The sequence below is a fragment of the Anopheles funestus genome, chromosome X (genome assembly GCF_943734845.2).
Source record: "Anopheles funestus chromosome X, idAnoFuneDA-416_04, whole genome shotgun sequence".
NCBI lineage: Eukaryota > Metazoa > Arthropoda > Insecta > Diptera > Culicidae > Anopheles > Anopheles funestus.
Genome location: NC_064597.1, coordinates 11,189,547 through 11,217,336, shown reverse-complemented (window position 1 = coordinate 11,217,336; position 27,790 = coordinate 11,189,547). Strand labels below are relative to the sequence as shown.

General features: G+C 43.7%; 6 protein-coding genes across 12 annotated transcripts in view; 4 read left to right on the top strand and 2 right to left on the bottom strand.

The window, feature by feature from the left end:
* The window catches only part of LOC125767220 (cation-independent mannose-6-phosphate receptor), a 58,837-nt gene extending 46,598 nt beyond the window's left edge, over positions 1 to 12,239 (bottom strand). The window contains exons 1-3 of the mRNA XM_049433578.1: positions 10,855 to 12,239; positions 7,215 to 9,141; positions 6,623 to 6,684 (exon numbers count right to left, since the gene is read on the bottom strand). Of these exons, the coding sequence (XP_049289535.1) occupies positions 6,623 to 6,684; positions 7,215 to 9,141; positions 10,855 to 10,998 (2,133 nt within the window). The 5' untranslated portion in view covers positions 10,999 to 12,239. The remainder of the gene's footprint in view (positions 1 to 6,622; positions 6,685 to 7,214; positions 9,142 to 10,854) is intronic.
* Positions 1,340 to 6,953, top strand: LOC125767208 (protein toll-like). 2 transcript variants are annotated; one of them, XM_049433557.1, is made up of 4 exons: positions 1,340 to 1,810; positions 2,800 to 3,975; positions 4,055 to 5,528; positions 5,625 to 6,953. In XM_049433557.1, exons 2-4 carry the CDS (start codon positions 2,837 to 2,839, stop codon positions 6,138 to 6,140), a joined length of 3,129 nt encoding a protein of 1,042 aa, XP_049289514.1. In that variant the 5' UTR covers positions 1,340 to 1,810; positions 2,800 to 2,836; the 3' UTR covers positions 6,141 to 6,953. The 2 variants fall into 2 exon arrangements, with proteins under 2 accessions (XP_049289514.1, XP_049289523.1); XM_049433566.1 differs by lacking the exon at positions 1,340 to 1,810 and adding an exon at positions 1,920 to 2,400.
* A 283-nt stretch (positions 12,240 to 12,522) lies between the features above and the next one.
* LOC125767313 (ragulator complex protein LAMTOR3 homolog) lies at positions 12,523 to 13,373 on the top strand. The gene is made up of 2 exons (XM_049433771.1): positions 12,523 to 12,741; positions 12,819 to 13,373. The coding sequence occupies exons 1-2, from the start codon at positions 12,698 to 12,700 to the stop codon at positions 13,147 to 13,149; spliced, it is 375 nt and encodes a 124-aa protein (XP_049289728.1). The 5' UTR covers positions 12,523 to 12,697; the 3' UTR covers positions 13,150 to 13,373.
* Positions 13,358 to 15,640, bottom strand: LOC125767235 (uncharacterized). Its single transcript, XM_049433601.1, has 3 exons — positions 15,291 to 15,640; positions 13,849 to 15,213; positions 13,358 to 13,780 (listed from the first exon to the last, which is right to left on the bottom strand). The coding sequence occupies exons 1-3, from the start codon at positions 15,478 to 15,480 to the stop codon at positions 13,410 to 13,412; spliced, it is 1,926 nt and encodes a 641-aa protein (XP_049289558.1). The 5' UTR covers positions 15,481 to 15,640; the 3' UTR covers positions 13,358 to 13,409.
* Positions 15,641 to 15,729: 89 nt separating this feature from the next.
* On the top strand, positions 15,730 to 19,655 carry LOC125767300 (26S proteasome non-ATPase regulatory subunit 9). Of its 2 annotated transcripts, XM_049433750.1 has the most exons (6): positions 15,730 to 16,218; positions 16,567 to 16,626; positions 16,697 to 16,768; positions 17,012 to 17,185; positions 17,252 to 18,493; positions 18,561 to 18,701. In XM_049433750.1, the coding sequence occupies exons 1-5, from the start codon at positions 16,135 to 16,137 to the stop codon at positions 17,486 to 17,488; spliced, it is 627 nt and encodes a 208-aa protein (XP_049289707.1). In that variant the 5' UTR covers positions 15,730 to 16,134; the 3' UTR covers positions 17,489 to 18,493; positions 18,561 to 18,701. The 2 variants fall into 2 exon arrangements, with proteins under 2 accessions (XP_049289707.1, XP_049289714.1); XM_049433757.1 differs by lacking the exons at positions 15,730 to 16,218; positions 16,567 to 16,626; positions 16,697 to 16,768; positions 17,012 to 17,185 and adding an exon at positions 19,036 to 19,655 and having other exon boundaries at positions 18,242 to 18,493; positions 18,561 to 18,869.
* Positions 19,656 to 21,291: 1,636 nt separating this feature from the next.
* On the top strand, positions 21,292 to 27,570 carry LOC125767259 (DDB1- and CUL4-associated factor 10 homolog). Of its 5 annotated transcripts, none has more exons than XM_049433673.1 (8): positions 21,292 to 21,427; positions 22,524 to 22,847; positions 25,496 to 25,609; positions 25,694 to 26,063; positions 26,189 to 26,344; positions 26,496 to 26,555; positions 26,682 to 26,902; positions 26,966 to 27,570. In XM_049433673.1, the coding sequence occupies exons 2-8, from the start codon at positions 22,660 to 22,662 to the stop codon at positions 27,477 to 27,479; spliced, it is 1,623 nt and encodes a 540-aa protein (XP_049289630.1). In that variant the 5' UTR covers positions 21,292 to 21,427; positions 22,524 to 22,659; the 3' UTR covers positions 27,480 to 27,570. The 5 variants fall into 5 exon arrangements, with proteins under 5 accessions (XP_049289630.1, XP_049289600.1, XP_049289620.1 ...); XM_049433643.1 differs by having other exon boundaries at positions 21,292 to 21,492; XM_049433663.1 differs by lacking the exon at positions 21,292 to 21,427 and adding an exon at positions 21,499 to 21,768.
* The last annotated feature ends 220 nt before the right edge of the window (positions 27,571 to 27,790 follow it).

Sequence of the window (27,790 nt, the reverse complement as noted above, 5' to 3'; positions counted from 1 at the left end):
TCTCTTCAATGGAATAAGAGAAGATATTCAATAATATTTAATTCAAATTGTATTTTTATGCAAATCGTTTATGATTCTCCTATTCCACTCACTTTATAAGATCACTATATCGATAATGTTTTATTCTGAAAAATACCAAGGCCATGACGTAAGGTCTGGTCCATTTCTGGTTTAATAGACTTACTTTTATCACACAGTCTTCGTTACGGGACAACGGTTCGGATGGGAAAGGGGTACCAATGCATTCGTATAAAATACCCACCTCCGCTACCACCTATAACACCGGCCCTTAATCATGGCAAAATCCTTTTTATTTCCAGTTAAGATCAGATTACTTCACCATCGTTGATTAAATTCCACGTAGTTTCTGGTTAAACCCAATGGAAAATAAAAAATGTAAACAAAAATATAGCAAACAACCCTTCTCCTGTTTTTACAACATGTTTCGCTCAAAATGCTGAGGAATTCAAACAAAGACGTTTATTTACGAACAGTGAAACCGATATGTTTCAACTGGCAATGTGATTGTATCTTTTTGGTTTTATAACTGTTTTTATTTTGTAAAAAATCTAACATCATACGACACTGGAAAACTCTTGTTATTGTTAATTGAAGCGCCACGTCGGTCAAAACAAAATAATTGCATTCCTACGTACATGCAATCCAAAGCACTATGATCAAATTATTTACTACGAAATGCATCGTACACTTTGAACGAGCGCATGTCAATAAAGATGAGTTAGATATAATATTTTTATAGCAAGCTGCTATAAGTATAAGGTTCTATACTAATTTTACTAAGGTTAATTCTACCTTTTTCTCTACTCAATCTATGTACACTGCAATAATATCGCGAACTACAGTTAAACGCTTTATTACTTCTCCTTCTGCCTCAAATTCGCATAAAACAAACTCAATATTTGTACGTTCGGTTGTCAAGCAGAAAAATGCATTTATATAACAAACCAGGAATGCTAAAACCACAGCTTCGTAAGCGTTCGTCTCGGATCATGTATTACAGATGTCTAGCTTCAGTTCAGATTTATTAGAATGGAAGATGCGTAGCATAATACAAAGTACTTGATGTGTTTAAAACCGGATATTCGTATTATATTATAAAACAATTCCGTCCCTCAGCACAGAATTTTTTAATTTAAGAAATTTGAAGAAGAGTTCTAATTTTCCTGTATGATGTACCTGGTCCTATTCTTACCCACAAACGAAGGGATATGTAGGTAGCCTTTTTAAAAAAAAAAATGGTAAAACCAACCATTAGAGGCACTAGTGTTGGACACCGTGTGAAAAACCCTGCATTAATAACGTGCCGTGAGCGTAGAGCAGCATACATTAGCTCTTCTCATGCCGTACATACTCAGTATGCTCTTGCCAGCGCACGGCTCCAGACGTTACAATAACGCTGGCGTGCGTTTTAAACGCAACCAGACTTTGTGGTATACAGTGAAACAAACAGTGTAGATGTGTGGGTACGCATAGTTCCGTCACCATGCGATACAATACCAGCGCCAGTAACGCACGTCATCTTCGAAAACGATCGCGCATTTGTTTATAGTACGCGACCCCGCAAACAATAGGCAGAGACACACGCGCGGGGTGTGAATTTGGTTGTACCGTGCACGCACACATATTCACAGTACGTGCACGCACGTGTCGTGGCGTAGCGGAACCAGTCACGGGAAAACCCCGCCAAGGCGGTACTAAATCGATGTCTGAAAAATCCCGCAACAACACCGCACAAACATTTGCATCGTGGTGCGCAGTTAGCAGCAACCGAGGTGGGAGGGGGTAAAAGGTAAGCTTTTTTCCATCCATTTTTTTTCACCATGCATAATTTCATCCGGAATAAATATGTCGTGAACGTATCGTAGAATCAATTTCTTGGAATGTTTTTCTTTGCTGGCCAGCAAACCTAAACACGCTTGTTTGTTTAGGGCTTGTGGCGAGTTATTCGGTGCGCCATCAACATAACCGGTTTGCCCAGCAGCAGCAGCACCAACCGCGGTGAAGTGGATGTGATAAGCGGACAAGTGTGTGCGCGAACCCGTTCCGCGATCATCGTCAGCAGAGCTCGGATGTCAGGCTCACAGTAACATTCACATGCGTTTCTGGTCTATCGATCACCAACAATCCCCGTGCACATCAATACACGCACACACGCACACACAACACGTATATTAGCTTCATGAAAGTTTTAGTACGCTATGAGGTTTTTTTTCTCTTTTGGTTGCGTTTTGTACTGCAGAAAGGTCGAAACAAATCATCCATTTTATAAAATGGACAGCCATTGGACAAGCTCCGAGGCACCGCCATTCCGCCACGAAGCTCGGAATTGGAATTGAAAGCGATCAGTTTGGTCGAGCGTTGGGGTCCCAGCTGCTATGAGTAACTATCGTTGAAGTACATCTCAAAAAAATGTCACGAATTGATGAACCGGTTAGAATGGAACGAAAACCCAGAAAACCCACAACGACTGTGAGAACTTGAGGAAGCTTTAAGTCACGTACGATCAGCCATCGATATGTACAACGTTCTCTAATCCTGGTTTGTCATCGACTCATACGTTGATAGTTTCTGGTGTAGTTGTTCGCCCCCTAAAAGACAGAGTGTTACGTGCCATTATTGAAAGTGATGCTACCGTATCAAATTAACCTCAAAGTCTTGTTTAGACGAGGCGTGTTTCCCCAGTAACAACAATGATAAGATTACTGCCAGAATTCATAAACCAATTTCCAAAAACCAATTCATTACCACTTACGATCTTGCTGTTCATTGTCTTTACAGATAATTCTAAACGAAAATTTAAGTACTTCTGTTTGCGATGCGTCCTCTTTGGTTAATCGGTTTAGCCGTACTGGCGTTCCTAGCCCCATCTAATGGCGACCAAAGCTGCATCAGCAACACTATCTACAGGGACATGGAATGGGATCTGCAGTGTAGCACATTCAGAGTCAAACTGACGCGTGTGAAAGTGGAGAAGACTAGCGAAATAGAGCTACAGGTGCGATGTACAAACAAGCCAGATTTCAATCTACTGCAAACCATCACAAACTTACCCAACCTAAGTGCGAGTAAGATCGACAACCTATCTTATTACTACTGCCCGATGCCATACGGAAATCAATCGCTCGTCGACGTCCTAGCCGGATTTATTGAACGTGAGCAAGTTAGCAATATAAAAAAGCTATTATTTGTGGAAAATACTAAATACAGCGAACCGTTACCACTTGAGCCGGTGCTGTTCGCCGACCTGAACGAACTGGAGGTGCTTTCGATGAAGCGTTCCGCCGCGCGGCCACTCGACAACGATCAACTGTTTGCAAGTCTGACCAAGCTTCACACGCTCGATTTGCGCGAAGGGGACGGTGGTTCCCGTGTCGCTACGGCGCTATTGCGCCCGCTAGCTAACCTAACAAATCTGGAACTAATGGAGAATGGATTGAGCGAACTGCCGGCCGGGTTAGTTAGTAGCTTACCGAACCTCCAATATTTGACGCTGTACAACAACGAGCTGAAGCGACTGGACAAATTTGTGGAGCTGCCAAAGCTGAACGATATCGATCTTTCCAGTAATCAGCTTACAGAGCTACAGGCGGATGTGTTTGATTCGCTGCCCGCATTGTCGCAACTGCTGTTGAATTATAACCACCTGTCCAGCTTACCGAGTGGTTTGTTGAAGAATAATTTCAATTTAACCATATTCTCCGCTCAGGAGCAGCATAACGAGCGACTTGTCCTAGGGGATGGACTGTTTGCGGGATTAAAAAAACTTTCCAAAGTTTACCTCGCCCAATGTCGGATAGATCGTTTGCCGGAAGATCTGTTTGCCGGTGCAACTGGGTTGAAAACTCTCGATCTGAGCTATAACTTGCTGCAAAGCCTACCGGATAAATTGTTTCAGGATACGGAGCAATTAGAAATTCTAAATCTTGGCCACAACATGCTAACGACCCTGAATGAGTAAGTTCACTCAAGCCCATCAAATTTACCAGGAATTAAATTAATTGTTTTATGTTTTTTCTTTCTTCTACTTCTACAGCAAACTTTTGAAGTCGAAATCAATGTTGAAAGAGTTGTATCTCGATCACAACCAGCTGCATGAAATTGATTGGCATACGTTCAACGATCAATCCTCCCTTCGCAAGCTTATTCTCAACCACAACCGGGTGGCACTGCACGTGAACGGTACGCCTGTGGTGTATCAAAACGGCGAAACGCTCGTAGTTGATCAAACACCGTTCAATACGTTGGAGAATGTGATGATACTGGATCTGTCGCACAACGAGATTATCACCTTGTTTCAAGACTTTACAAAGTTCATGCCGAAACTGACCGAGCTCAATCTGTCGCACAACCGGATCAGCCAGCTGAGCGATATGAACTTCCGGTTTGCATCGCGTGCTATTAAAGTCATCAATCTACAATCAAACAACATTACGCGGCTCGACTTTCAAGTGGAAAACTTCACGGATCGATTGCCACCGAATATACTACTGAACGGTAATCCACTAAATTGCGATTGTCTGTTTTATCCGCTCGTCCAAAGCATCCGTGCGAAGGGATACACCGAAATAACGTCCCCTTTCAAAGGGGCACTGTGCGCTAATCCACCAGCGCTAGCTTACCACGCGCTGTACGATGTAGCGCCCGAAGAGCTGATCTGTCAGCTTGATGCGGCCAATAACTTCTGTCCAACTGAGTGTACTTGCTATAAACGTCCAGCGAGAAGTGAAATTATAGTAAACTGTAGCGATCGAAATCTAACCGTTGCGCCCGCCATTTTAAGCCCGTCCGTACTGGACGTTCGTTACGATGTCATTGAACTGAATCTCGCGAACAATATGCTGCGTGCGTTACCGACGACTCTGGGTGAAGGTTGGAACAGTGTGCGGCAGCTGTATGTGGCGAACAACAATCTAACGACGCTACCGTACGACAACTTGCCCGATCGTCTCGAACTGATCGATACCCGTGGCAACCAGATGTCGAAATTCGATGCGCAGCTCGTCGCAATGCTAGCAAACCGTACCGAGCTGCGCAGCATCAGTCTGTCGGCGAATCCTTGGAAATGCGAATGTGATGAACCACTGCTACAGTTTGTAGCCGATAACGTAGCACGCATCACGGACTTTACGGAGCTTCGGTGTGCGGACGGTGAGCCGCTCAACTCCGGTACACAGAAAAAGCTGTGCAATTATAGGACGATACTGATCGTGGTGCTGTCCCTGACCGTCACCTGTCTGGCGGTGGCTGCCTTTATATGCTACTGGCTGTACACGCGCTACCAGCACGAGATAAAGGTGTGGCTGTTCCGGCACGATCGGTTGCGGTGGCTGGTAGCCGAAGCGCAGATCGACCAGGACAAGCGTTACGATGCATTCATTTCGTACTCGCACAAGGACGAAGACTTTATCGTCAGTACGCTGATGCCCAAGCTTGAGGGTGAGCCGATGAATTTTAAGCTTTGCTGGCACGTGCGTGATTTTATGCCGGGCGAATTGATTTCCTCGCAGGTTCGTATCCCTACCTCTTCCTCTTCCTCTCTGAAGCACATTTATCATTCAATATTCGTGCTAATCTTCTACATTTCCTGTTTTTTTCGAACACAGATTACCAAAGCGGTGGAAGAATCGCGCCGCACCATCATCGTGCTGTCGCCAAACTACATCGAATCGGTTTGGGGCCAGATGGAGTTTAACACCGCGTACCTACAGTCGGTGGCGGACAAGCGCAATCGTGTCATACCGATCATTTACGAAGATATCGGTAATATCGATACGCTCGATGCGGAACTTCGGGCGTACCTGAAAACCAACACGTACGTACGGTGGGATGATCCGTGGTTTTGGGACAAGTTGCGGTACGCGATGCCCCATCCGTACCGGCTCAAGGGTGTACAGGCGTCCAACAACATACGTATGGCATCGGTCGATAAGCTAAATCTGCTGCAAACCGCCACCCAGATGTCAACACCATCGCTGGAAAGTACACCACCAATCGAAACCACACACTCGAGCAAAAACATACCGAACGGTGAACCATTGGACAGGTTTAACGAACAATCCATCCACAAAACAGTGTCACCGTTTACCATCAGCAACGGCAAGTTTGAACTATCGGCTTAATAGTAGTTACAAAATCAGACAACAGGTTGACATTGTCGGCCAATGCAAACTTCAAGATAATTATTAAGAATGCATTATGCTTTAAAATGATTCAATCATTTGGAACAAAAAAAATAAGAAAAAGACCATAATAGACGTAATATTGCAGATGTTAACAATAACCATCAATACCGACGGTTAGCTATACATTTCATACATATCTCAACAACATCTGCTATACAAAACGTAATATGTGATACCGCAATTGCAATTTTCTCTATTATATATAGATATTACATTTCCCCAAAATCAAAACAATTTCAATAGAATACCTTCACGAAAACTACGAAAATACCAACTTTATGGTGAAATAATTCACGAATCTCAGTTGTTAAATGAATTTACAGAAAAAAAAATCAAGATATTTTAAATTGTTAATGTTTACATTAGCATTATGTTAATTAGATTGTTAAAAGGGAAACAAACAAACAAAAAACACTTACCGCTATTCGTTCGAGAGGACGGTCCGGTGCGCAGGCAACAGTTACGTTGTATGTTTTCACACCTAAAAACGTTTTTTACAGAGAATTAATAAAAAAAACAACCCCTCAAAATGAATTTTCCACACACTTAGAGAGGGATCGAGGAACAACATCGTAATCTTATGTTTTTTTTTTAGAAGAAACTCAGAATAAAGATTAAGAATATTTTCACATGAAAGTAAACTCGAAAGGTATTTAAACGAAAGAAGTTTTAGCTAGAAAGCATCATAAATCAACCGAAATTAAAAAATTAAAAATATTATGCAATAATTTATACGAATCTAATATTTGAGGACTTCCTTTCTAGCTAATCGTGTTTAAAAAAATATCTGATGAAAATTTTTAGTCATTTTGTTCAAGAAAATACCAATTTTCATCAATTTTCATTGCTTGGTTTTGAGAAAAAATTAAAATTTGTGCAAACGTAAATGAGTTGATATTTTGAGGTTATAACTTTTCGTTATTTGTCATAAAATTATTTTGAATTTTTTAACCGGATTTTTCTAAATATCTAAAAACTCCAAAAAAAATGTTATTTGTATATATCCCTTACCGTTCATGCTGCTGCAGTTGATCGTATCAGGCTCCGTATAGCGAATGGTGAGCGATCCGGTACGATAGTCAATGGAGGCAACCGGTTGTTTGTCACACAGTGATAGCTCATCGAGCACACCGTTCATTCCCATCCAGGTTGCGGTCGATGGATTGTGGAAGCTACAGTTGGACTGTTCGAACGGTACGGTTAGCTCGGGTGGACAAATAACAGCCGTTGCCCAATCGAAACGATAATGACAACCGTGCTCAATCTCGACCAGAGCTGGCTGCCCCCGACCGGCCGTCGCTTGACAGTGGAAAGCCACGGTTGTGGATAGGTTTGTAAGCGGATCCTGCGGACACGGATCACCGCGCAGATATTTCATGAGCACGGTATTACCCGCCACTACGAGCGATACGTCCGGAAAGCCAAGGGTGGTTTCGTTACGTGCCGTAACGCCGTCAAAGGTAGCTTCACAGGCGGCCGCACCACCGCGACAGCTTAACCCATACTGTGGTACGAGCGGTCGGCACACGTTAAGAAAATAGCGGCGCCCTTGATCTCCCTCGCTGCGGGCAACGTAATTCTGCGTGGAATCCATCAACGGCGATAGATCGACGTACTGATCGATGGTGGATTCGTTGTATGCACCGCACGCCATCAGGGCCGGTTCGCAGACAAGCACCGTCTCGAAGTGTACCACCAGCTGACATTCGCCATTTTCTACCACGATCGGTGGTACAACCGTCCCGGTGCGGCCACCCTCAACCGGATCCGTTTCGCAGATAAACTCTAGCCGTGTTTCCCACCGACGGCCGCTATTTGCATCGCAAACTGCTCCCGAGCGGTACAGCAGGTACGGTGCACCGGTCGTTTCGTACTGCAGTTCGGCCGATATCGCACCAAGACCGACGGATTGCTTTGCCGTTACTTCGCATGCGCCCGCATCTAGCGGACAGTGGCTCGATGCGGGTATACGGCACACACCCAGCTCGTACGTACGATTATCCCGTGACGTCAGCGTGTACGTGCGGTTCGCCAGCAGACTCAAATCGTACTGTGTGCCCGTAATCGGATTGCTCACCGAACAGGGACGCGTATCCCGGCAAGCAAGTGTCGTACGCCAGACAAATTCATGCGTACAGTTATCTTTCCTCCCACGATAAATCGGTCCCGTTTCGATACCATCCTCCGCACCACATTCAAATACAATCAACGAATTTTGACACGCTTCCGATTTCGAACGCATCTCCATTACCAGCCGACCGGTGGAATCGATTTTTGGTTCCGCTACCGCCTGTCCATAATCACGATAATCGGTTCCATTGATTAAACAAACACCCGTCCCGGGTGGACACATCGTCAGATGGCCGTAACGGACCGGCTTACACACCGACACCACAAACCGGCCTCCATCCGGCAACGGTACCTCATGGTTGGCACCGCCCAACGGTAGCAAATTGTACAGATGTCTATTCGTACCATCGCGCACCGTACATCGGTTGTCCACCAGTGCGGTCGGCAACGGTTGACAGGCAAGCGGCGTATCCCAAAAAATAAAGTACCGACACTGGTCCGGCGTGTGCGGGATCACACGCAAATCGGCCGGTGTACGCTCATAGCTACACAGCAATATTATATCCAGCGTGTAGTTGCTCCCATTGCCGCACGGTTCACCCAAGAACGAAAACTGCATACGCCCATTATCCAGCTGCAGGTGTGCCTCATACCCGAGCGTTATCTTCTTGTCCTGGCGCACCAGGTACGCTAGCGGTTCGGTTCGATTATCCTTCCCGGACTGTTCCTTATCGCACACGTTAAAGAAGAAACGCTCATTAGTCTCCTCGGACGTCACGTGGTGATTCAGATCCGAGCTGAGTGCATTAAAGTCAAACGTCACGTTGTACAGTGGCTCGCGGATGGTACAATCGGTACCATTTACCAACTAAAAGTATGCAGAGAAAAAAAGGATTCATATTAAACAATATTTTCAAAATAGTACACATGTGAAGGAAATACGAAAAAAAAAATACACCGCAATAGACATTTATCGCTCAATTGAGTTATGTGTTTGAAGTGTTTGTTTTGGTATCAATAAAACACAGATAAGCTTGATAACAAATAAACACAAATGATAAAGCAAATAAAACATCTATAATTGTATAACTAATCACCCTGACTTAAATTGTGTTAACGATTAAGAGTGATTGAGTACAAGCAAGTAACCATTATTCAATAATTAATGTTTCCTGACACGGTCACGGATCAGTTTAATGAAAATTTAACAGAAAATGTGATACAGTGGAACGCCGATTATCCGTGCTCATCGGGAATTGCCCCCTGCCGGATAAGCGAATATCACGGATAATAGGCACAACTCTTTTTATTGATAAATACAGTAAAACGTCGATTATCCGGACTGGACTAATGCCGGTTAATCGATTTCCTCGGATAATAGTCCCTTAAATATCAAGGGCATTTCTATATCTAAATAAAGCGTTTATAGTATCTATATGCTATACTATGGTGATCTTTTTGATGCTAAAAATGATTCTGGATCAAGCAAAGTACCTTAAAATAACAATTAAAATTTAGAACGTAAAATAAAATCATTTCAAATGTATCGTTTGGTTACGATTAGTAATTTTAAACAACTTGACATCAGTACAAATGTTCACCACGATTGTACAGTTGTCAATTTTCGGCGCACGGTTAATCCGCGCCCGGATAATCGACGTTCTACTGTATTAGTGTTTAGTGTGTAATGGGTGAACTTTTTTCTTCTAAAGCTAGATGTTAATTTGTTTAGGTGTACTTTGCAAACTAAATCTTTTCTCTTTGGTCGAACTTGAGTCAATTGTGTTGAGGCTATTGAGGCTTTTATTTCTAGTCATCACCGGTTTGCAGTTAATATGATAATTCACCTTTGGAACTGTCATTTCCGAGCTGCACGGATAATGGGGCAGCCGGATAAAAGGTACCCGGATAAACGACGCTCCCCTTTATAGGAAGTATTCATCAACATTATCATAACACAAAAAGCTGCACTGCGTTACATTACGTTACGCGTTACAACTAATATTACTCAATTTAGACAAAACAGAACGTGAGGAACTCTAAAGATGAGTTTAAGTACATCAAGAACGCATCAGTCTCTCGATGTCCAGCCTCAAATTTAACGATAAATCTGTTCCCTTAAGTAACAAGAGTAAAGACTTCACCTATACAATTATGCAAACATGTTGCCAGACTAAGACCAAGCAGATAACAAGAGTTCTCTTTGTTTGACGGACTTTAGTGTGCTTATCTGGTGTCTGTGCCTTATCAGATGTATGATACGACACCAATCTACGTTGAAGCTTTGTTATTAGAGCAATCCAAAGTCGATGACTAAGTGAAACAGCTAAGAGTCGCTCGCGGTCATGCTATGAAACTGACACCGGACAATCTTGCACACAACATTGATCAATCGCGATTGATCTCAAAAGATCGGGATGACATCCTAGATTGTGGAGTTCGAATCAAGATTAATCCAGAACCTCCTTCAGAAAGATACTAAATAATTAACTATTTTCTAGATATAAGTATTAAACTGGAACATGTTGATAGTAGTATTTGAACTTTTGAGTATGATTGAAGCACCTTGAGGAGCACCTACCAGTTTTGATTGTGCTCCTGTTACCATCAGCATGAGAGTGACGACGATCAAACCAATCGATAGCCGACCACCGGACGCAGAGCTGACCCTGAAAGGACGACTGCACGCCATATCGTTTTCCTTTTGGGGCATGATGGGAAGCATGGAAAGGAGACCCGTGGGGTTTATTTTCGTTTACTGCACTTCAAAACACCCTCCCTCCAGCCAGAAAGAAAAGTCGTTAACTACTACGGATTCCTTCTTTTTTTTGCTTTTGTTTTCCTCGTTTTGCGAAATGTACACACGCACGCGATTGGTCGGGCGGAATGACTCACACACTTGTCGCACGCTTTGCTATACTTTATATTGTCCGAATGTGAAGCGGACTGCAGGGTCGTTGGTCGGCTTTACAATTTTAGGTCAGAACACGGTGAATGCATTTCTTCATTTTGTTTTTCTTTTTTTATTTCGTTTGCTTTCCTCGCCCTCACGATAATGAGCAATGGCGGTGGTCGCGATTCACACGCGTATACAAACAGAAAATACACACACACACGCGCGCGCGCAGGTAAACGTTCTATGTGTGACTGATAATATGATTTTCTTATCACAATCGTACACACAGGGAAAGGGTTTAGTACACCTGTTCGAACACGCAATATGCGGGACACTGTGTTGGGTCGATTTATTGCGATACAATTTCAAGCTGCAGCTTGAGGTTGAAAAAATAAACGATTAGCACACCTTAAATCGCGCTTTGGCTGTTCGCCCATTCAACGGCCGTGCAATCACAAACAAAACAAATTTCTTCGCAATTTCTGTTCTGTTTCTTTTGTTATTGTTTCTTTTCCACCGCTCTTTATGTTTACCGCCTTTATCAAACACTTGCCTCGCACACACGTTTTTTTCTTGCAATAAAGCTTTCCTTGTCTTACTACTTGTCACAATACAGCTGGATGTCCTTTGCAACAAACGCAATAGTGTAAGTACAAGCACGCACAAGCAGAACGTTCGTCCTTGTCCGTCCGTAACACGCAACGGTCGAATCAAGAGTTAAACAAGCGCCTGTATGTGCGCCGGTGTGATAAAACTCCACTCCACACACACATACACGCACGTTCTTATTGTCAAGTCAGCTGGAAAATGGAGGCACTGTTTACATGTCTCCTCTCTTTCCCACACAATCGTACGTCCCGCGAACACTATGACGCAGCATCCATACATGCTCAGTCGGAAAACCCAGCATCATACACATCATTGTCAGCGTTTATGCGGCGAAAAACCTTTTCTAATGTTTTTTCTCTTATTAGTGACGCATTTTCCCGTGTTGTTAACAGTTTTGATCAATCTATTGGTACGCTCAAGCATGACTAAAAGGCGCGAAAGAAAAGGAAAGATAATAGCGAACTGTCAAATAGGTTCCGAATGACATATGTCATGAGGCGCATGATGGAACGCATTTCAATTTAGCGAGTACAAAATAGAAAATTAAATTAAATGCAGTGTTGTGCCTTTTATTATTCTTTTTTTTTGCTTTTTTATTGTAAATCCGTTTGGAAGCAAATAAATATGTACTATCTTTTATAATATCGATTACGTTAATCGACAATCGTGAATCGTTCATCGACAAAGGCCTATCGTCGATGAATCACCCGGTGAAAGAAAAAAAAAAGCAATATGAGCTTACCTGCTCTGTTTTGCTGTCATCGGTTTCTTATCAAAACAATCTGAGACGATTTAAAAAAAAGCGAATGGTAAACATACTATTGCATTGAATCTGTTGAGTGATTCTAGCAAACAGAAAATTAAAATAGTTTTTTACATAAGAAAATTAAATTTCCGTTAAGAAAAAACTGCGTCCAGGATGACGGACGATGTGAAGAGGTTCTTTCACAACATCCGGAAACGGTACGTATAGTACACGAGCGTGAATCAATCGCACAAATCTTTTGCTAATCGAATTTGCAAACCAATGCTTCACACAGTGTGTCCGGCCTGAACTGCATCATCATCACAGATCGGGACGGTGTGCCGCTGATGAAGGTCGGTGACGACAAATCGCTCGGCATGATTATGAAACCGTCGTTCCACACCACGTTCACGATGGCGACGGAGCAATCGAACAAGCTGGGACTCGGCCGAAATCGGAACATCATTTCCATCTACACCGGTTACCAGGTGGTGCAGATGAACAAGCTACCGCTGCTGGTTACCTTCATCGGTACGGAAAGCTGCAACATCGGTCACATTTTGGCACTGGACCAACAGATCGAGCTGGTGCTGGATGAGGTGAAGGTGGCCGTCACAGAAACGTGAACATTGTGCAAGATGCTTAAATTAATTTTTGCAATCAGTGGTTTGCTTTGGAGAGCGTGGTAGTGTGGGACCACTAACGGACCGCTCTATTGTTTACCAATTTACATTTATTCTCGCAATGTTGTAAAATCTATAAAAAAGGAAAAGATCATGCCGCGTTTGTGCGTAGGGATGAATGTGAATGCGATACAGTAATACAATATATATCTATATATCTATATAAATGAGTGATGTAATTATTACGTCTGTTTCAGACACTCCTAAAGTAATTGCTGCTGAGACCGCTTCTGTTCCTCTTCGGCGATGATACGATCCAGCGCTTTCTCGATCTGTTGCGTGGAACGTGCCAGCTCGGTATTATCGCTGTACGAATCATCGACAATTTCACGCACTTTCAACAGCAGATCGCGAAAGTTTACCATCTGGGTGTCCATCTTCAAACGATCGATGCGACAGGAGAGTTCGTCCCTTTTCAGTGTCCTTTCCTCCGTGATCACAGGCGGAAGCGTTGAGTCCTTTCCCTCTGTTTCGCCCGTCTGCTGTCCACGGTCCAGCTCAATGTGAAACCAGGTGCTTATGTCACGCACGGACAATTCCGTCTTTTCCATTATCCGCGAACGTCCCACAGATTCTGGAAATGAAAAACACACAAAAGTGTGAGAAATTTTCCCTTCTCTACAAAATCTATTTTCAACTTACTTTCTTGTGTAGCATCGGCAGTGCAATCGGATGTAATGGCTGCCTGGCGGTATGGTGTGCTGGAACACTGTGGTAATCCCTGTCCGAGTTGCGTTCCAATATCCTTTAGCTGTGTCAATCCTTCCGCCACTTGTGCCACGAAGTTCTCGAACAGGGTATGCATGCCATCGGTCATTTGGCGCTGTTCGTCCGTTAATCCCTGCCAACATTCCACCTTGCGCTTGCGGGTAGCTTCGTGTTGTTCCTCTAGCGTTTCTACCAGCACCGCCAGCTTAGCGAGCAAATTCTTTTGCTGCGTATTGTTAAACACACCGTACTCGACGCTGCTGAACAGGCTCATATTGCGCTTCAGCGTACTGTTAACCATCGATTCTCTGCGCTGGGTGTTCTTACGATCGCCGTCCCCCTCGTGCTCCTGTACCACACACACTTCCTCACCCTGCATTAAATCGACCGCTTTCGTATCGAGCAGTTTTGCTTCTAAATTTTCATAAGTGGATGGCGAGGTAGGTATACCACCACCAGTGCCACCGGTAGGATTGTTGGTCGTCTTTAACCATCGCCACAATTTGCCAGCCCATGCATTACACCGTGAACCATCGTCCGTATCGCTGCTGCTTATTTCGTACATCTTGTGTGCCATATTGTGGCGCTTGTTACTATAACCGGACGTGAAACATTCGATACAGAGCGACACTTGACGGCAGCGCTGGCATTTGAAGCGTAGCCCGCGGATCGTAATCCGGCATCCGTAACACAGCATACCGTGGGTGGTATGTTCGGTGTCACGGAGCCGTTTGCAAAGCGAAACCACGTTCGCGTAGTAGGAAAAGAGTGAAGAAAGCTTCCAAAGGCAGGAAAACTGATACTCGGTTAGCCCGACCAGTCCCGGATAGTTGGCGAAACATTCGCCGGTGATTTGTTGCACCATCGACGGTCTCAGGTGGTCCGGTTCACCGAGAAACGTTAGCACCTTCGACAGTACGGTCAGCATCGCTTCAAACCGGTGCCGCGACACGCACAGATTGTGATCGCTGGTGAGCCGAAAATGTTCCCACACCAGCTGCGCGTGGCTCGTATGATCACACAGCAGCAGAAAGGTCTGTCGCAGCTCCAGCACCGACACCAGATTGCTACGCTTCGGATCAAATACGGCCCAAAAAAAGCTGGCCAATATCGCACTAACTGCGTCCAGGTTTGGCGGTGCCGTTAGCTCATCAAAGTATCCCATGCGTGTGGCGGCGAAGTAAATATCGTGCACGACACTAATAAGCTGGCTTGGTTTGATGGACGGTGCACTGTCGATCAGGTTCAGTTGATGGCGGTTCAGAATCGAATGGACCATTTCGAACGGAATGTATGATACTGCGGAGGGCGGGGGGAAAAATAAAACCCGTATTAAAATCCGGCGTAATGGAACAGATCGGCAAATGCATACTAACTGTACAGTGCTTTCTGGAGTGCGTGCAGTTTACCAGCACAACGATACGTGCTGTAGCGGGAACCAGCATACTTTTCGTTGATTGTCAGCAGGATAAACAGCAGGTTCGGGTTGTCCTGTTCCGTTTTGCCATTGTAGCGATTCCGGTACAACAAATAGCCCCTTTCATCGATTTGCTGATCGTACATCATCGGGCTGGTTTCTTTCTGGACGGTGATGCAAAGTGTATTGATGATGGTCTGCAAATCAGGCAAAAAAAACACATCCAAATAAAATATCGAACGCTGGTATTCGCTTATTCCGCGGTGAAGCCTGATCGTGGGACGCTCTTCACAACAGTTGCTTCCCTAACTGACAGTGCTGTCAAAACAAAATCTCTTTTCAGTTGAGTTTGAGATTTGAAACAAATCTTACGTGTGGCGCCCTCTGGTGGTCGCTCTTCTAAGCTTGAATCATTTGTGTGCGCTGGTCACATGCAATAGAATTATTATATCTTATTGGCTTTTATTTAGATTTCCTTTATTTGTGGTTTTAAATGCATATGTATCAAGAGGAAACAATCTTCTTTATAAAATAAGAGGAGAATGTATGAAAAAAAAGAATAATTTGAACTCGAAATATGATGTCAAGAATATGACGTTTCACATTCGAGTTAAAAAAAACAGCTCGAAACATTTGCCGTCATGACAGTTCAGCAGAATTTGTAACACGAATAATGAGCAGCTCGAAATAAGGTTCCAATTGTGCGTTGACACGAGTTTCAAACCGAAGCAGACTGACTAGTTTTACCGAGAAGAACTCCACGTTCAACGCGCTAGTATTGATTGCACGCACTTATTAGAACCATGTCGGAGGAACAGGATACAAACACGGAGAAGGCGACGTTATCCAGCATCGCTGGACATGGGGAAAGTTCGGGCTGTAATGAGGTAAGAAGTTCGCATGAAAACCCGCGCAAATATCAACGCTGCACGTAGCTAGCTGTTCTCACACCTATGGGCGGAGAACAAAAGGAAGCATTGGAAATGATACGGAAAAACTTTTTGGCGTCCAACAGCTTTGCTTGTTAATGTGATTTTTCCGAAAGTCGAAATAGCTACCTAGTAGCGATCGGAGGTGGATCTTGGTTTCATGCTCGATACGGCACCGTCTTGCTCTCAGCAACGCCGGTTGTTTTTTTTTCATCGGAAACCGCGAACATGTACAAAACAAGACGCGAGCCTTTCCACGTGGAGTATTGTCAATGACGCGAATAATGTTTCATTTTCCAATTACAGAACAACCCTGTGAATGTGCCGGCTGACCACTTGGAAAACGACGTTTTAGCTGCTGTGCAGGTAAAACGTAATTCGAGACTCGCACTGAAAGTTCAATTTCCGCTAATAAGGTTCTCTATTGCGTTTTCAGCATGTGGAAAACGAGCTGGAAGTTGAAACGGAACAAGAGATAGTGACACAAGCTGCTGATCAACAACAGGAGGTAAACCGTGATTCTAGTGTGTTATAGTTTGATTTAGAATATAATTTCATGTTGAGGGGACTTTTTCGAAAGTCTGTTGATCTAGTGGATCATTTTTTGTGCATCCAGTGTAGTCCTGCGGTCGTTTCGGCAGTGCAGAGCCACTATATGAATGGGAAAATCGAACAAACATGTCACAAATATTCGAGCGGAAAATATTCAGGTGTTGGATATCATTAATTTTATTCGCTTTTCCGTTTCTAGCACGATAATGGTCAACTGGATGAGGATCTCGAAAGTGTTTCCATGGAGGTGGATCAACCGGCTACGTATGAAATGCATAATCATCCGGCGGTCGTCTTTCCTATAGCAGCAGAATTTCTGCAACCTGTCGCAACGGTGGTATCTGCTCAAAACTTTTTTTATTTGGGAGATGAGGTAAGATTAAACTTGCTCTTGTTCTGATTAACTGAATTGAATATATGTTCTTTCTTCGATTTACAGGATATTGAACATGCGGTTGAAAATGGCGATGTACTGTTGGATGTTGGAGTATATCCTGCTCAGGTTAACCCCATGGGGATTGATAATAGAATGTTCAATTTCAACGGTAACGAAATATTTTTCATATATCGTAGAACGCGCACAAATTGCATTTGCGTATTCCAAATTGGGCATACGGATGAAGGTTTTCTCGTCTACAGATATGTTCACGCAGTTTTCCGAAATCCGAACATTTAAATATTTTTCCTGGTTTTGGTTTTGTTTGTACATCAAATTGTACAAAACATTTACAACTGTTACACGAACTACCTATCTACTATGAAATTGTACAAAGCATTTATAAATGTTACACGAACTACCTATCTACTATCAAACTGTAAAAAACATTCATAAATGTTACATGATGTATTATTGAAAGTTGGAACTTAGTTGATTGTTCTGAATAAAGCGAAATACATTCTCTTCGGAATGGCAATCTGAATACATTCGTGTGTTTCACTTGAAGGATAAAGCTTGTAGACACAATTTCAATAGGGTAGGCAGTTCTTTCGGATCTTCCGGTACAAATGAGCATGGGTTTTCTTCATGCACCAAACTAACATTAAACATTATAGACAGTGCTGGATTAGGTGGCCACCTAGGGACACGCCGTTTAGAACCAGAAGACCTGTCTTTCAAGAAATCATCAACCTATGCATAATTTTTTTTTTTTGCTCGGTTAGTAGCGGCCTGGCCTTATCAAGATTTATTTTACCACGTAGCAGGACAGTCCGTCCGTGTTACGGGGGCAAGGTCCGGATGGGATTAGAACCCGTCCTGCCGTGTGGACGGGCGCCGTTTATCACATGCACCACCGGGCCGCCCCAACCTATGCATAATAATTGATGTAGAATTAGTACATTGAGCGAGCGACGCAGCTTTTGAACGCAGCGCTTTTGTTTTCCTTCATTTGAGCGCGGTACGAATAATCGAGATTGACGTTGTGACAGCAAAGCGCGAAACGTCAAATTGACCGGTCCATCTTCGACGAAACAAAACAAAGGTAAATTGTTGATTCACGGAATACGTTGAATGTTCTATTGTTCATGTGGAAAGAGGTTAGAGTGAAGCGCATTATACGAATATTAATATTGAGGCAGTAGCATTCGATGCAAAATGTCACTTGAAACTCTATATTCTCTTATGGACCGAATGAAGGAGCTGGAAACGATGATCGAACAGCACGGAATGGTGTTGAAAGCGGTATGTACGAAGCTGGTTGTTCAAGCGAAGAAGGTACAAGTTGTGAACGGTGATTTGTCTGTTTCAGAACAACGTTGGGTTGTCCGAACCGGTGACGGACGGCGAATCATACCCCCGGAGCGATATCGATGTTTATGCCGTACGGCAAGCACGCAATTCAATTATTTACCTTCAGAATGATCGAAAAAAGATTATGGCTGAGATTGAAAAAGGAATGGCCTTATTCTTCGAGCAGGAGCGAAACACATTTGTGCAGGAACAACTCCCGATCGAACCGATGAGTGTGGCGGATTGCGATGAGGATGTGATAAAGCCGACATTGGAACCCTTCGTAGTAGTGGAAAAGGTGGAACCAGGACAGCTTGCAGATCGAATGGTAATTAACAGTTTTCTCTTTGTGTTGCGTACCATTACGTAGTTAACAATGTACGTAAATGCATTTGCTTTTGTTGTTTGATTACCAGTGGTTAGAACCCGAACTATAGCGACATAGTTTAGCCAACTGTATCGTGCTCATAATAATTTCACCAACTGTTTTGCAGGGCATAACAATCAAGGACAAGATATTACAAATTGGAACTTTGTCGTCGCAAAACTTCAAGGGGCTGAATCAAATCCAAACCATGATAAATAATGCCCGTGGTGGTAAGCTGCAATTTGTGGTGCGCAAAGCAAGCACAGGAAAAGATGTCACTATCGAAATGGATTTAAGCTCGGCGGAGACCCGGTTGGGGTTATTCGTAAAGCCGCTAAAAGAATGAACTGCAACCCAACTCAGTTAAATTATTTTTAAAACAGGAAGTTTTACTGGCTACTATTTTTAGGACAGGAATTTATAGACTTTTCAGAGCGCGGATCGTATTAATTTCAACTTCCGTGACTGGAACCAACTAGCATGGATAATGAAGAATGGGAAGGGCCGGCGTGCCGCGGGCCGTAGCTTTTATAACCCCTTGTTTCATGGCATCAAAACGTCTAAAGCCGTCGTAATAGGTTTGCTTATAAAATCTTAATCATATAAATGATTTATTCGTAATACAAGCAAGCACCCAAAAATGGTCTGACATTGATAAACGCGTTGATAGCTATAAAAGAAAAAGAACTAAAAAAACGTTATTAGCGAATAAGACAAGGACTAAATATATTAAAAATTTCATAATTACTCACTCGGCATCAGTATAGTAAAATCTGTATGCATCTGAAACAGAATCGTAGAGTAATTATTTAGCTTTCAACTGGTCGCCATTAGCAGCCATTTCTACTATACAACGATTACTATACTTTTGTGCATTGGACTCAGGTGAGTTGGTTACGGTTGTAAAACAGAGATACATCATACAGAACACTAATACTAACCAGATATATTTGTCTTCTCTACAGCAAAAGTACATGGAGAACCGGAATCCGTCCACGACCAACGTGTGTTGATGACTATCTACGTTCCGTCCTAACCCAACAAAGTTTAATGGATCATTTAAACAGGTAAGTTTCATATCAATTGTGTACACTAGCTTGCTTAATTGTACTATAATCCGATTTTCAACTTCAGAAGCTATAACTTTAATTCACCTTGTCCTTTTGTCCTTTTGTGTTCCTCAACGAACAAGAGCAACTTCTTTATTTTAATCCTTTTTAATCCTGGAAACCCGTCAAAATGTATGGTCTAATGTTGTGCTTATTGAATCTTTTGAAAAGAGTCATTCATATGAATCTTCAGTGAAGAGTTATTCAAATCATGAGCCGGCTCCCAAAATGTTTTTAAATTGTCATAAATTTAAATCAATCAAGAAATATTCATGAATCTTTTATTATTCCTTGCCAAAAATTAACAAGTGCTGACCGGGGGAAAGGGGGGCATGTTCCAAAAGTGGGGGGGGAGAGGGTTGGTCACCATTAATGAACGTTCTATCCCGAAACTCTTAGGATTTATAATTAAATGTGGATTCATGAAAATTCCCAACAAATATTCAGATTCATTCAGATTCATCAATGTGATTCAGATTCACCCAACACTAATTTTAATCCTTTAAACCCGTCAAGATGTATGGTCTAGTGTTGCGCTTATTGAATCTTTTGAAAAGTCATTGAAGAGTCATTCATATGAATCTTCAGTGAAGAGTCATTTAAATCATGAGCCGACTCCCAAAAACTATTCCTCATTTCCAACATGAGGGGGTTTCCAAAATTGTTTACCGGGGATGGAGGGGCAACCACATAAATCATCAGACTGAAACTCTAAGGATTCATAATTCAATGAGGATTCATGAATCTTCAGAATAGAGATTCAGAGTCATTCATTCAGTTCAAAGATTCGTTCAGATTCATGAATCTGAATCAGATTCACCCAATATGGACCATACTAGCCATTTAACAGCTGATCGCAAAGTTTCCGTTCAGAGAATGGTAATGAAATAGACACTTCTTCGTCCTCTTTTATCAACATTCTTTCTGTTTGACGTGTTTCTTGTCTTTAATAATGCATCTTTGCATACCTTTTTAAATTGCAATAGTACTAAGGTAGCAGACATCTTCCTTAACCCTTCCTTCGATCGTGTTATGAGCCAAAAATGAAGAAAAAATATTAAAGAATCAGTGTGGCACAATAAGCTAAGATTTATCGTCGTGTTCATCACCATTATCACAAACCTCTAAGTCAATGATTGATTGCAGATGTAGTATTGGCCGGGGTTTTCTTATGGCACCGGTGCAGTAACGTGCGGCGAAACCACACACACACTCAACCCGAACCCACGATCGCACGCACGATCGTTCGGAAATGACCGAACCACCTTGTAACCTTCCGTCACTGTGTTGGTAATGTTTAGCGCGGTACAGCTTCGCTCTTCGGCAAGCATCTTATGGGTTTCCCTTTCCAATCCAACAGGTGTCCGGTGCCAACCGCATAGTATCAGCGGCGGCACACTGAATCCAACGGTGCGTAACGCTACTAAACCTGCCAAACGGTGTAACGCTGCGCAGCGGGCTGCCAGCATTGTACGGTGAGTGGCGGTAGAGTATAGACGTCTTCTTACGCTCGCAACGGCACGGTTTGTCGATCGCCGCGCATTACTGATTATGTTCGAAGTTCGTGTTCGAACAGGGAAACGAAGTTTAGTTGATCTGCCCGCTTTAAGTTGAAGTCGCATTTGTTTGTCCCGGGGCATATCTTCCCGTTTGTACGTACGGTTCCGGGCGAAAGGTCGAAGGTGTTTTTCCGCGTGCCGCAACTATGTGTCCAATGTGTCTATTTGTCGCCACCGCATAGTACTCGAGATGTACGTAAGCCTGTACGAAAGTGAATGGTAACCTGGTGCCCACTCTCTGGTTTGCCGGCATATTGTGTGCGTAAACGTCGTCCGTACCCTTTTGGAAGATAAAGGTGGTTCTAGCCTTCAGGTCGGTTTCGGGGGTACTAACTGGGCTATGCTGGTGTGATGCATTGCGTTGCATTGTAAATCTAATCTAGAACCATTTTTGCTAGACCCCACGCGTGTACGGTGGTTAATTCGGGCTGGGTAGATCAGATACGATCGTTGCCCTTGCTGATCACGTTTGGAAGGAATTTGGGTCAAATGTGGTGCCGTTTGCGATCGAACCAGTACATGTGTTGGTGATTAATTACACACCTATGCGACGGGTCGGGTTATTTCAAGTTCAGTGTTGAGTGTCGGTGGATGATATATCCGTGTACGGCAGGTAGAGAGAAAAAAAAAACTCCGGGGTATAATCGTTAAGGTTTGACCCCAAAAAAAACGTGTCAGATCATGAGTTACACGGACATACGGACGGATAGAGTTACAGCCGACGGTGTCCCTACGGACGGTTAGCTTCATTGCCACCATCAATTCACCAATCAACCGATTTGAAAACCAAAAACTGCTCAATGTGCAAAGAGAGGAAGCAGAGTGAACGTCCACATAACTCTCAAGAGGAAATATTATAATTCAAAAATCTTGTCATTAGCATACAACACCCCGTATAGGTGTCTTACCATCGCAATCAAATTAGTCGGAATATTTTTTTGCTTTAGCTTAATATCTACAGGCTTGGACCAAAAACGGACGGAAGTGGCAGAGTATTGAGAAGCGTCATCACTTCACGCGCAACCAGTACCCAATGTGTTGTGGTGTGGCGGCCCTTAAGTCTATAACCGTGACATTGAAAGCATGTCTCTGCACGAATGGTACCGCAGGCGGGAGCGAGGTCTGCCACCGCGCATTGGCGACACCGACATGATCCATCGTACCATCTTCCGGTCACTGCAGCCAAAGTTACTGCCGAACGATCTGTCACGTCCCTACCGGTATGGGCAGGATTGTGGCGCTATTTGTAACCTGGAGTTTTCACCCGATGGGTAAGTAGAACGATTCGACACTAGATTTGCAATCCTCAGTAATTGCTCTCATAATGCCATTATTACATTGTTAATGTAGCCAACCATTACGCAACACCGAATACGTCACTAAAACGTGTCCTCCACTTTCGGAAAAAGGCTTGTTGAACTCCCCCGGGCGTCCTTCGAAATTTGCTTCTGGTTTCAATTGGATCGCATGATCGCATAAGGCGACACTTTTTGTTGTTGTTGTTAGTGGTCGTATTGCGATTTTTTCGTTGTTGTCGTCTTGCCACTCTTGATCTACTAACGGAGAAGGGCCCCCCGCCCATTTTTAAGATACCTGGTGCGTCACCTATGTATGTGTGCTTTGTTGTAGTGTCTTTTGCTGCTTGGACGGAGTTAGCATTTTCTTCGCCACCCGTACACACTTCCTGGCGTAATTGATTGATCGATTCCATTAGAGGGTTTCGCAATTGATAGGGGGAGGACCCGAACGGGTCACAGTAAGGTGGCATAACATTCGCTTTTTGCTCAGGTGTGGTAGGGGAGGTAAAGTTTATGGCCGTTCGGGCGTTTTTTTTTCGGGTCTGCTGGAAGCGAGGTTAGTCGACCGTTGTTCCGTTCCGGTGGCAGATCCAACTGTAATATCCGGCTTCCGCGTTTTCTCCACCTGTGGCTGGAGCTTGGTTTGATACGCCGGTTTTTTTAGAGCGGTTGTGCGAATTAACTACGGCGACAATAATCTTCGCTTCGTATCCGCATATTGCGGTGAGCCAAATAAAAACTTCCAGCTCTGAAAAAAAACAAGCCCCAAACTTAAATACCGTCACACAGAACTTCACTGTTGACATACGATACGAGGCGCATTAGGAGTTAATGCTTCTCTGCAATTTTTTAAATGGTTGCGGGCATTTGCTTTTTTTTCGGTGGGGCTTTTTAATGGTGGCAATCTACTGTACTGTAAACCAGTTTCTTGATTTTTTGGTGTGTGTTTTCCATTATTACATCATTAAGAGTTATATCAATCAATTTATCGCGAATTCTCGAAACGAATCAGTTCCGAAGATGTCGCCTTGTTTTTGGGGGGCGACCGTTTCCTATTGTTGTTTAGTGACTTCCGCAAACAAATGGGGAGTACACACACTGGTTGTGAATCATCCAGCAAAGGCAACAAAAAAAGTGGCTTACCATTAATGTACCGAATAACGAGTTAATCTGGTTAATTGTGGTCTTCATGGGGGCTTTTCCAACAAACCAGAATGTGGCGGCGTTGGGGTTCAATCTTGCAAGAACTGTAGACACCCTTCTGGTTGTTTGCCGTTCCACCGTGTATCGTGTACTATAAGCAGGGTGATTTGATAGTCTGACCATCTAGCTTGACCTTAACAGTGGTAAATTTCCTGGGATTTACTACAGCCGGTATCGACGGATCGACCTTGGTCGGCGGGGTGGCTGGAAACGAGTTTTCAGTAGGCAAAAACCAACTCTGCTCAACATTCAACACCTTTTCCTATGTTGGACGATAACGTTAAGCAGCACACCACCAACCGCGTACGTCAATCGCGGGGATGGATGTATGGTATGTAAAAAAAAGGTTCGCTCAGTAAACATGCTACTAGCCAAACATCATGTAACGTTTAATTTGATCCACAATCTAACCTCTCCATCGTATAGCAGTTAACCGCGCACCGTTGATGAGCAGTCGGCAAACGGCTTCTGCCGCTTCCAAAGACACCTGTAGATGATAAAGCACAAGCAGCTGCTGTACATGCCGTCCGTCTGTCGGCAGTCTGCCCAGTGCGGCACGATCGCAAAACGCTTTGTTGTACAGGTTACCCTTTTTTTCAAGGCGCTGCTTCTTCATGCATTGCCTTAACCATGACCATAACCCCACGACGACGGTGCGGGCTCGCGGGACCTCCAGACAGCGTCGCCGTGCGGCAAGCTAACGTTAATGTTTGTGTTTAAATTTCTGCAACATACTCGCTTACCGTGAATTACTTCCGAGTTTGCAGATAACTGATCGCGCATTTGCTGCGATTTGGAACCTGATACCGCTTTTGGGGGTTAGTTTGGCACGAAACGATACCGGCATGCAGAAACATACGAATTGATAGGGCAAAATAAAACATTCGATGTTTCATTTAAAAGCCAACCGGAAGGTGAGAGGGAGATGAAGAGGTTTTCAGTAGTATTTTACAGTACTTTTTGTTAGTTACTTTATTAAGTGGAAAACAAAACTATTTCTCTCAAGCAATTTAAAAAAAATTTCCTTTAGCTGTAATTTACCTTAAAGTACTTTGTCTAAGCTGGAGCACAAACTGAGATTGTACTTTTTAGACCAATCAAGCCTAATTATTAGGGGCGGCTCAGTGGTGCATGTGATAAATGGCGCCCGTCCACACGGCAGGACCGGGTTCAAATCCCATCCGGACCGTCCCCCCGTAGAAATGGACTGACTATTCTGCTACGTGGTAAAATAAGTCTTGATACGGCCAGGCCGTTCTAACCGAGTAAAAAAAAGCCTAAATATTGGAAATAAATTCTTATAAGTCGGCAAGTTATATTTCTGGAAGTACCTGAAGACGTTCGATATTAAAATCAAGAATTAGAATAAAAAATGCGTTTCTATTTTTAATCAATCTTTGCTTTTTCGCTTCTTACAGAACAATGTTAGCAGCAGCGTGTGAATATAAATCAATCGTATTGTTTGATCCACTCACCGAAAAGCAGATATGCGCCGTTGACAACGCTCACGATGGAAGCGTTAATTGCATCAGGTATGTAGCAGAAGCAACTACGACACCTCATTAGCAATACATCAACCTCCCTAACCTGCTGGCACGTTTTGCAAATTGCGGCAGATTCGTAGACACCCGTACCTTTGCCAGTTGCTCGGATGACACCACCGTTGCATTGTGGGATTCGCGTAACCTATCGACGAAGCTGCGCACGCTAAACGGTCACAGCGGGTGGGTGAAGAACATCGAGTACGCGAAACAGGCCGGACTGCTCATCTCGTCCGGACTGGACGGTTTGGTGTACGGTTGGGAGCTGAACAACAGCACGGAGCAGGGCTGTACGTACCAGCGGTTGCTGTACATGCCGGGACTGATGCGGTGCCGACTGGCACCGGATGAAACACGCCTGGTGCTCTGCACGAGCAACGGTTACTTAATGCTTGTACACGATCTGCACCTTGCCCGCTTTGCCGGCGATCTCGTCGACTTTCGCGTAAGTTTTTGTACTGTTTCTCGCTTTTTTTCTATCTGCTGCGTTATGTATGTCTGCATCAACGCGAACCAAACTCACCTGTTACCACACACCTTTTCATCGTTTGCAACCCCTTTTTTCCACAGCCAAACATTCACCGATTGAATCTGATGCGTAAGCAACGGGTCCCGTCCGCTTCACGCAAGACTACCGCGATCTCCGACAGCAGAAAGAGAAATCGTATTGAGTTTGTGAGCGACTTTCCACCCGGTGACGATGCGGAAATGATTAGCGGATTAACGGTATGTATGCTTCTATCCTATAAACGAGCTGAACCTAACCTTTTATGGATGATTTTAAATTTGGCAAGACTTGGTACAACAGCGTATTGTATTTGAAGTGGATACTCACTCTTTCTATGTCTGGTATTACTAAATTTTAATATATTTTTAGATACATCCTCAAGGCTGGTGTGCTGTTAGTAGAAATATTTCGTATGACGAAAAAACAGAGGTAAGTAACACGTACGTCCTTAACGTACAAGAGTTAATTTAATCAAGGAATGAAAGAAGAAGAACAAGAAGAAATTGGGGGAAAAATTGAGGAGATATTCTGAATTCAATTTTCTATTTATTGCAGTGGTCCGTTGTACATGATATACAAAGTTGGAGTGAAGAAGAAAACAACACGGATCAAGAGAACGTAAATCCGGAAAGGGAAGACGAGCTCGAGGTGAGACAAGAACCGTATCCAGAGGGAGATAATCGGTACGTTTTTGTGGATGAAAATAAACGACAACTCAACAGCGCCGTGCTGAGTGAGTCGACATGGTGTAATACGCAACGGAATGTGATCAATAAGTATGCATTAATCGGCGGTAACGTTTCCAACCGACGTCACCTAACAATGCACTGTATTTGTAGTGTTTTTCCGAGTCATTCGGGTGCGTCGTGCCCAAACCTCGCAGATACACCGCACTTAAGACTGTCACCAAACGAAACCAATGTGGATGAACGGAACGGAACCACCATCAGCAACGAGAAGGGTGTGTGGCCACCGGAAGCAACCGTGCGGAGGAAACGTGCGACCAACCACGTGCCAGCCGATGGTGGCCGGTTGCTCTACTACATCCAAGAATCGAACAAGGTGGAGGGCTATATGCGGGAGGCGTGCTTTTCACCTGATGGACGGGTGATATGTTCGCCGCATGATGATTACGGCGTACGGTTGCTAGCGTTTAATGAGCACTGCAACGAGATGCAGTACGCGAGACAGTACAGCGGCAATGGGAATGAACCGCAGATCCTGAGGGAACTGAAGTACAAACCGTGCCAACCGCACGTTGTAATTAGCAGCCAGTTTAGCCCACGGTTCCCATTGCTTGTTACCGGCTGTCTGCTGGGTAACGTTGTCTGGAATCTACCGGTGTTAAGTTGAGACGGCGATGCGTACAAGTACTGAACTAAAGTATACGAGACGTGGGGATGGTACAGTGGAGAATAAACTATTCAATTACTGGTAAAATTAATTCTCTTCCTATATTGGTTAATTTTTATTTCGACTTCACTCTCATCGTGTTCGAGCTATCACTGTTTAGTTTAAGCCTCATGTACCTTGAAAATGGATGGGTCACCTACGCAAAACTTATGTTGCTAACAAAGGATATAAAGCATTTCGCATTCCAATTTACATGGCATGGACATATTTACCTTTCTTGAATAATATAACAGTACAGGAGGTGGTATTTA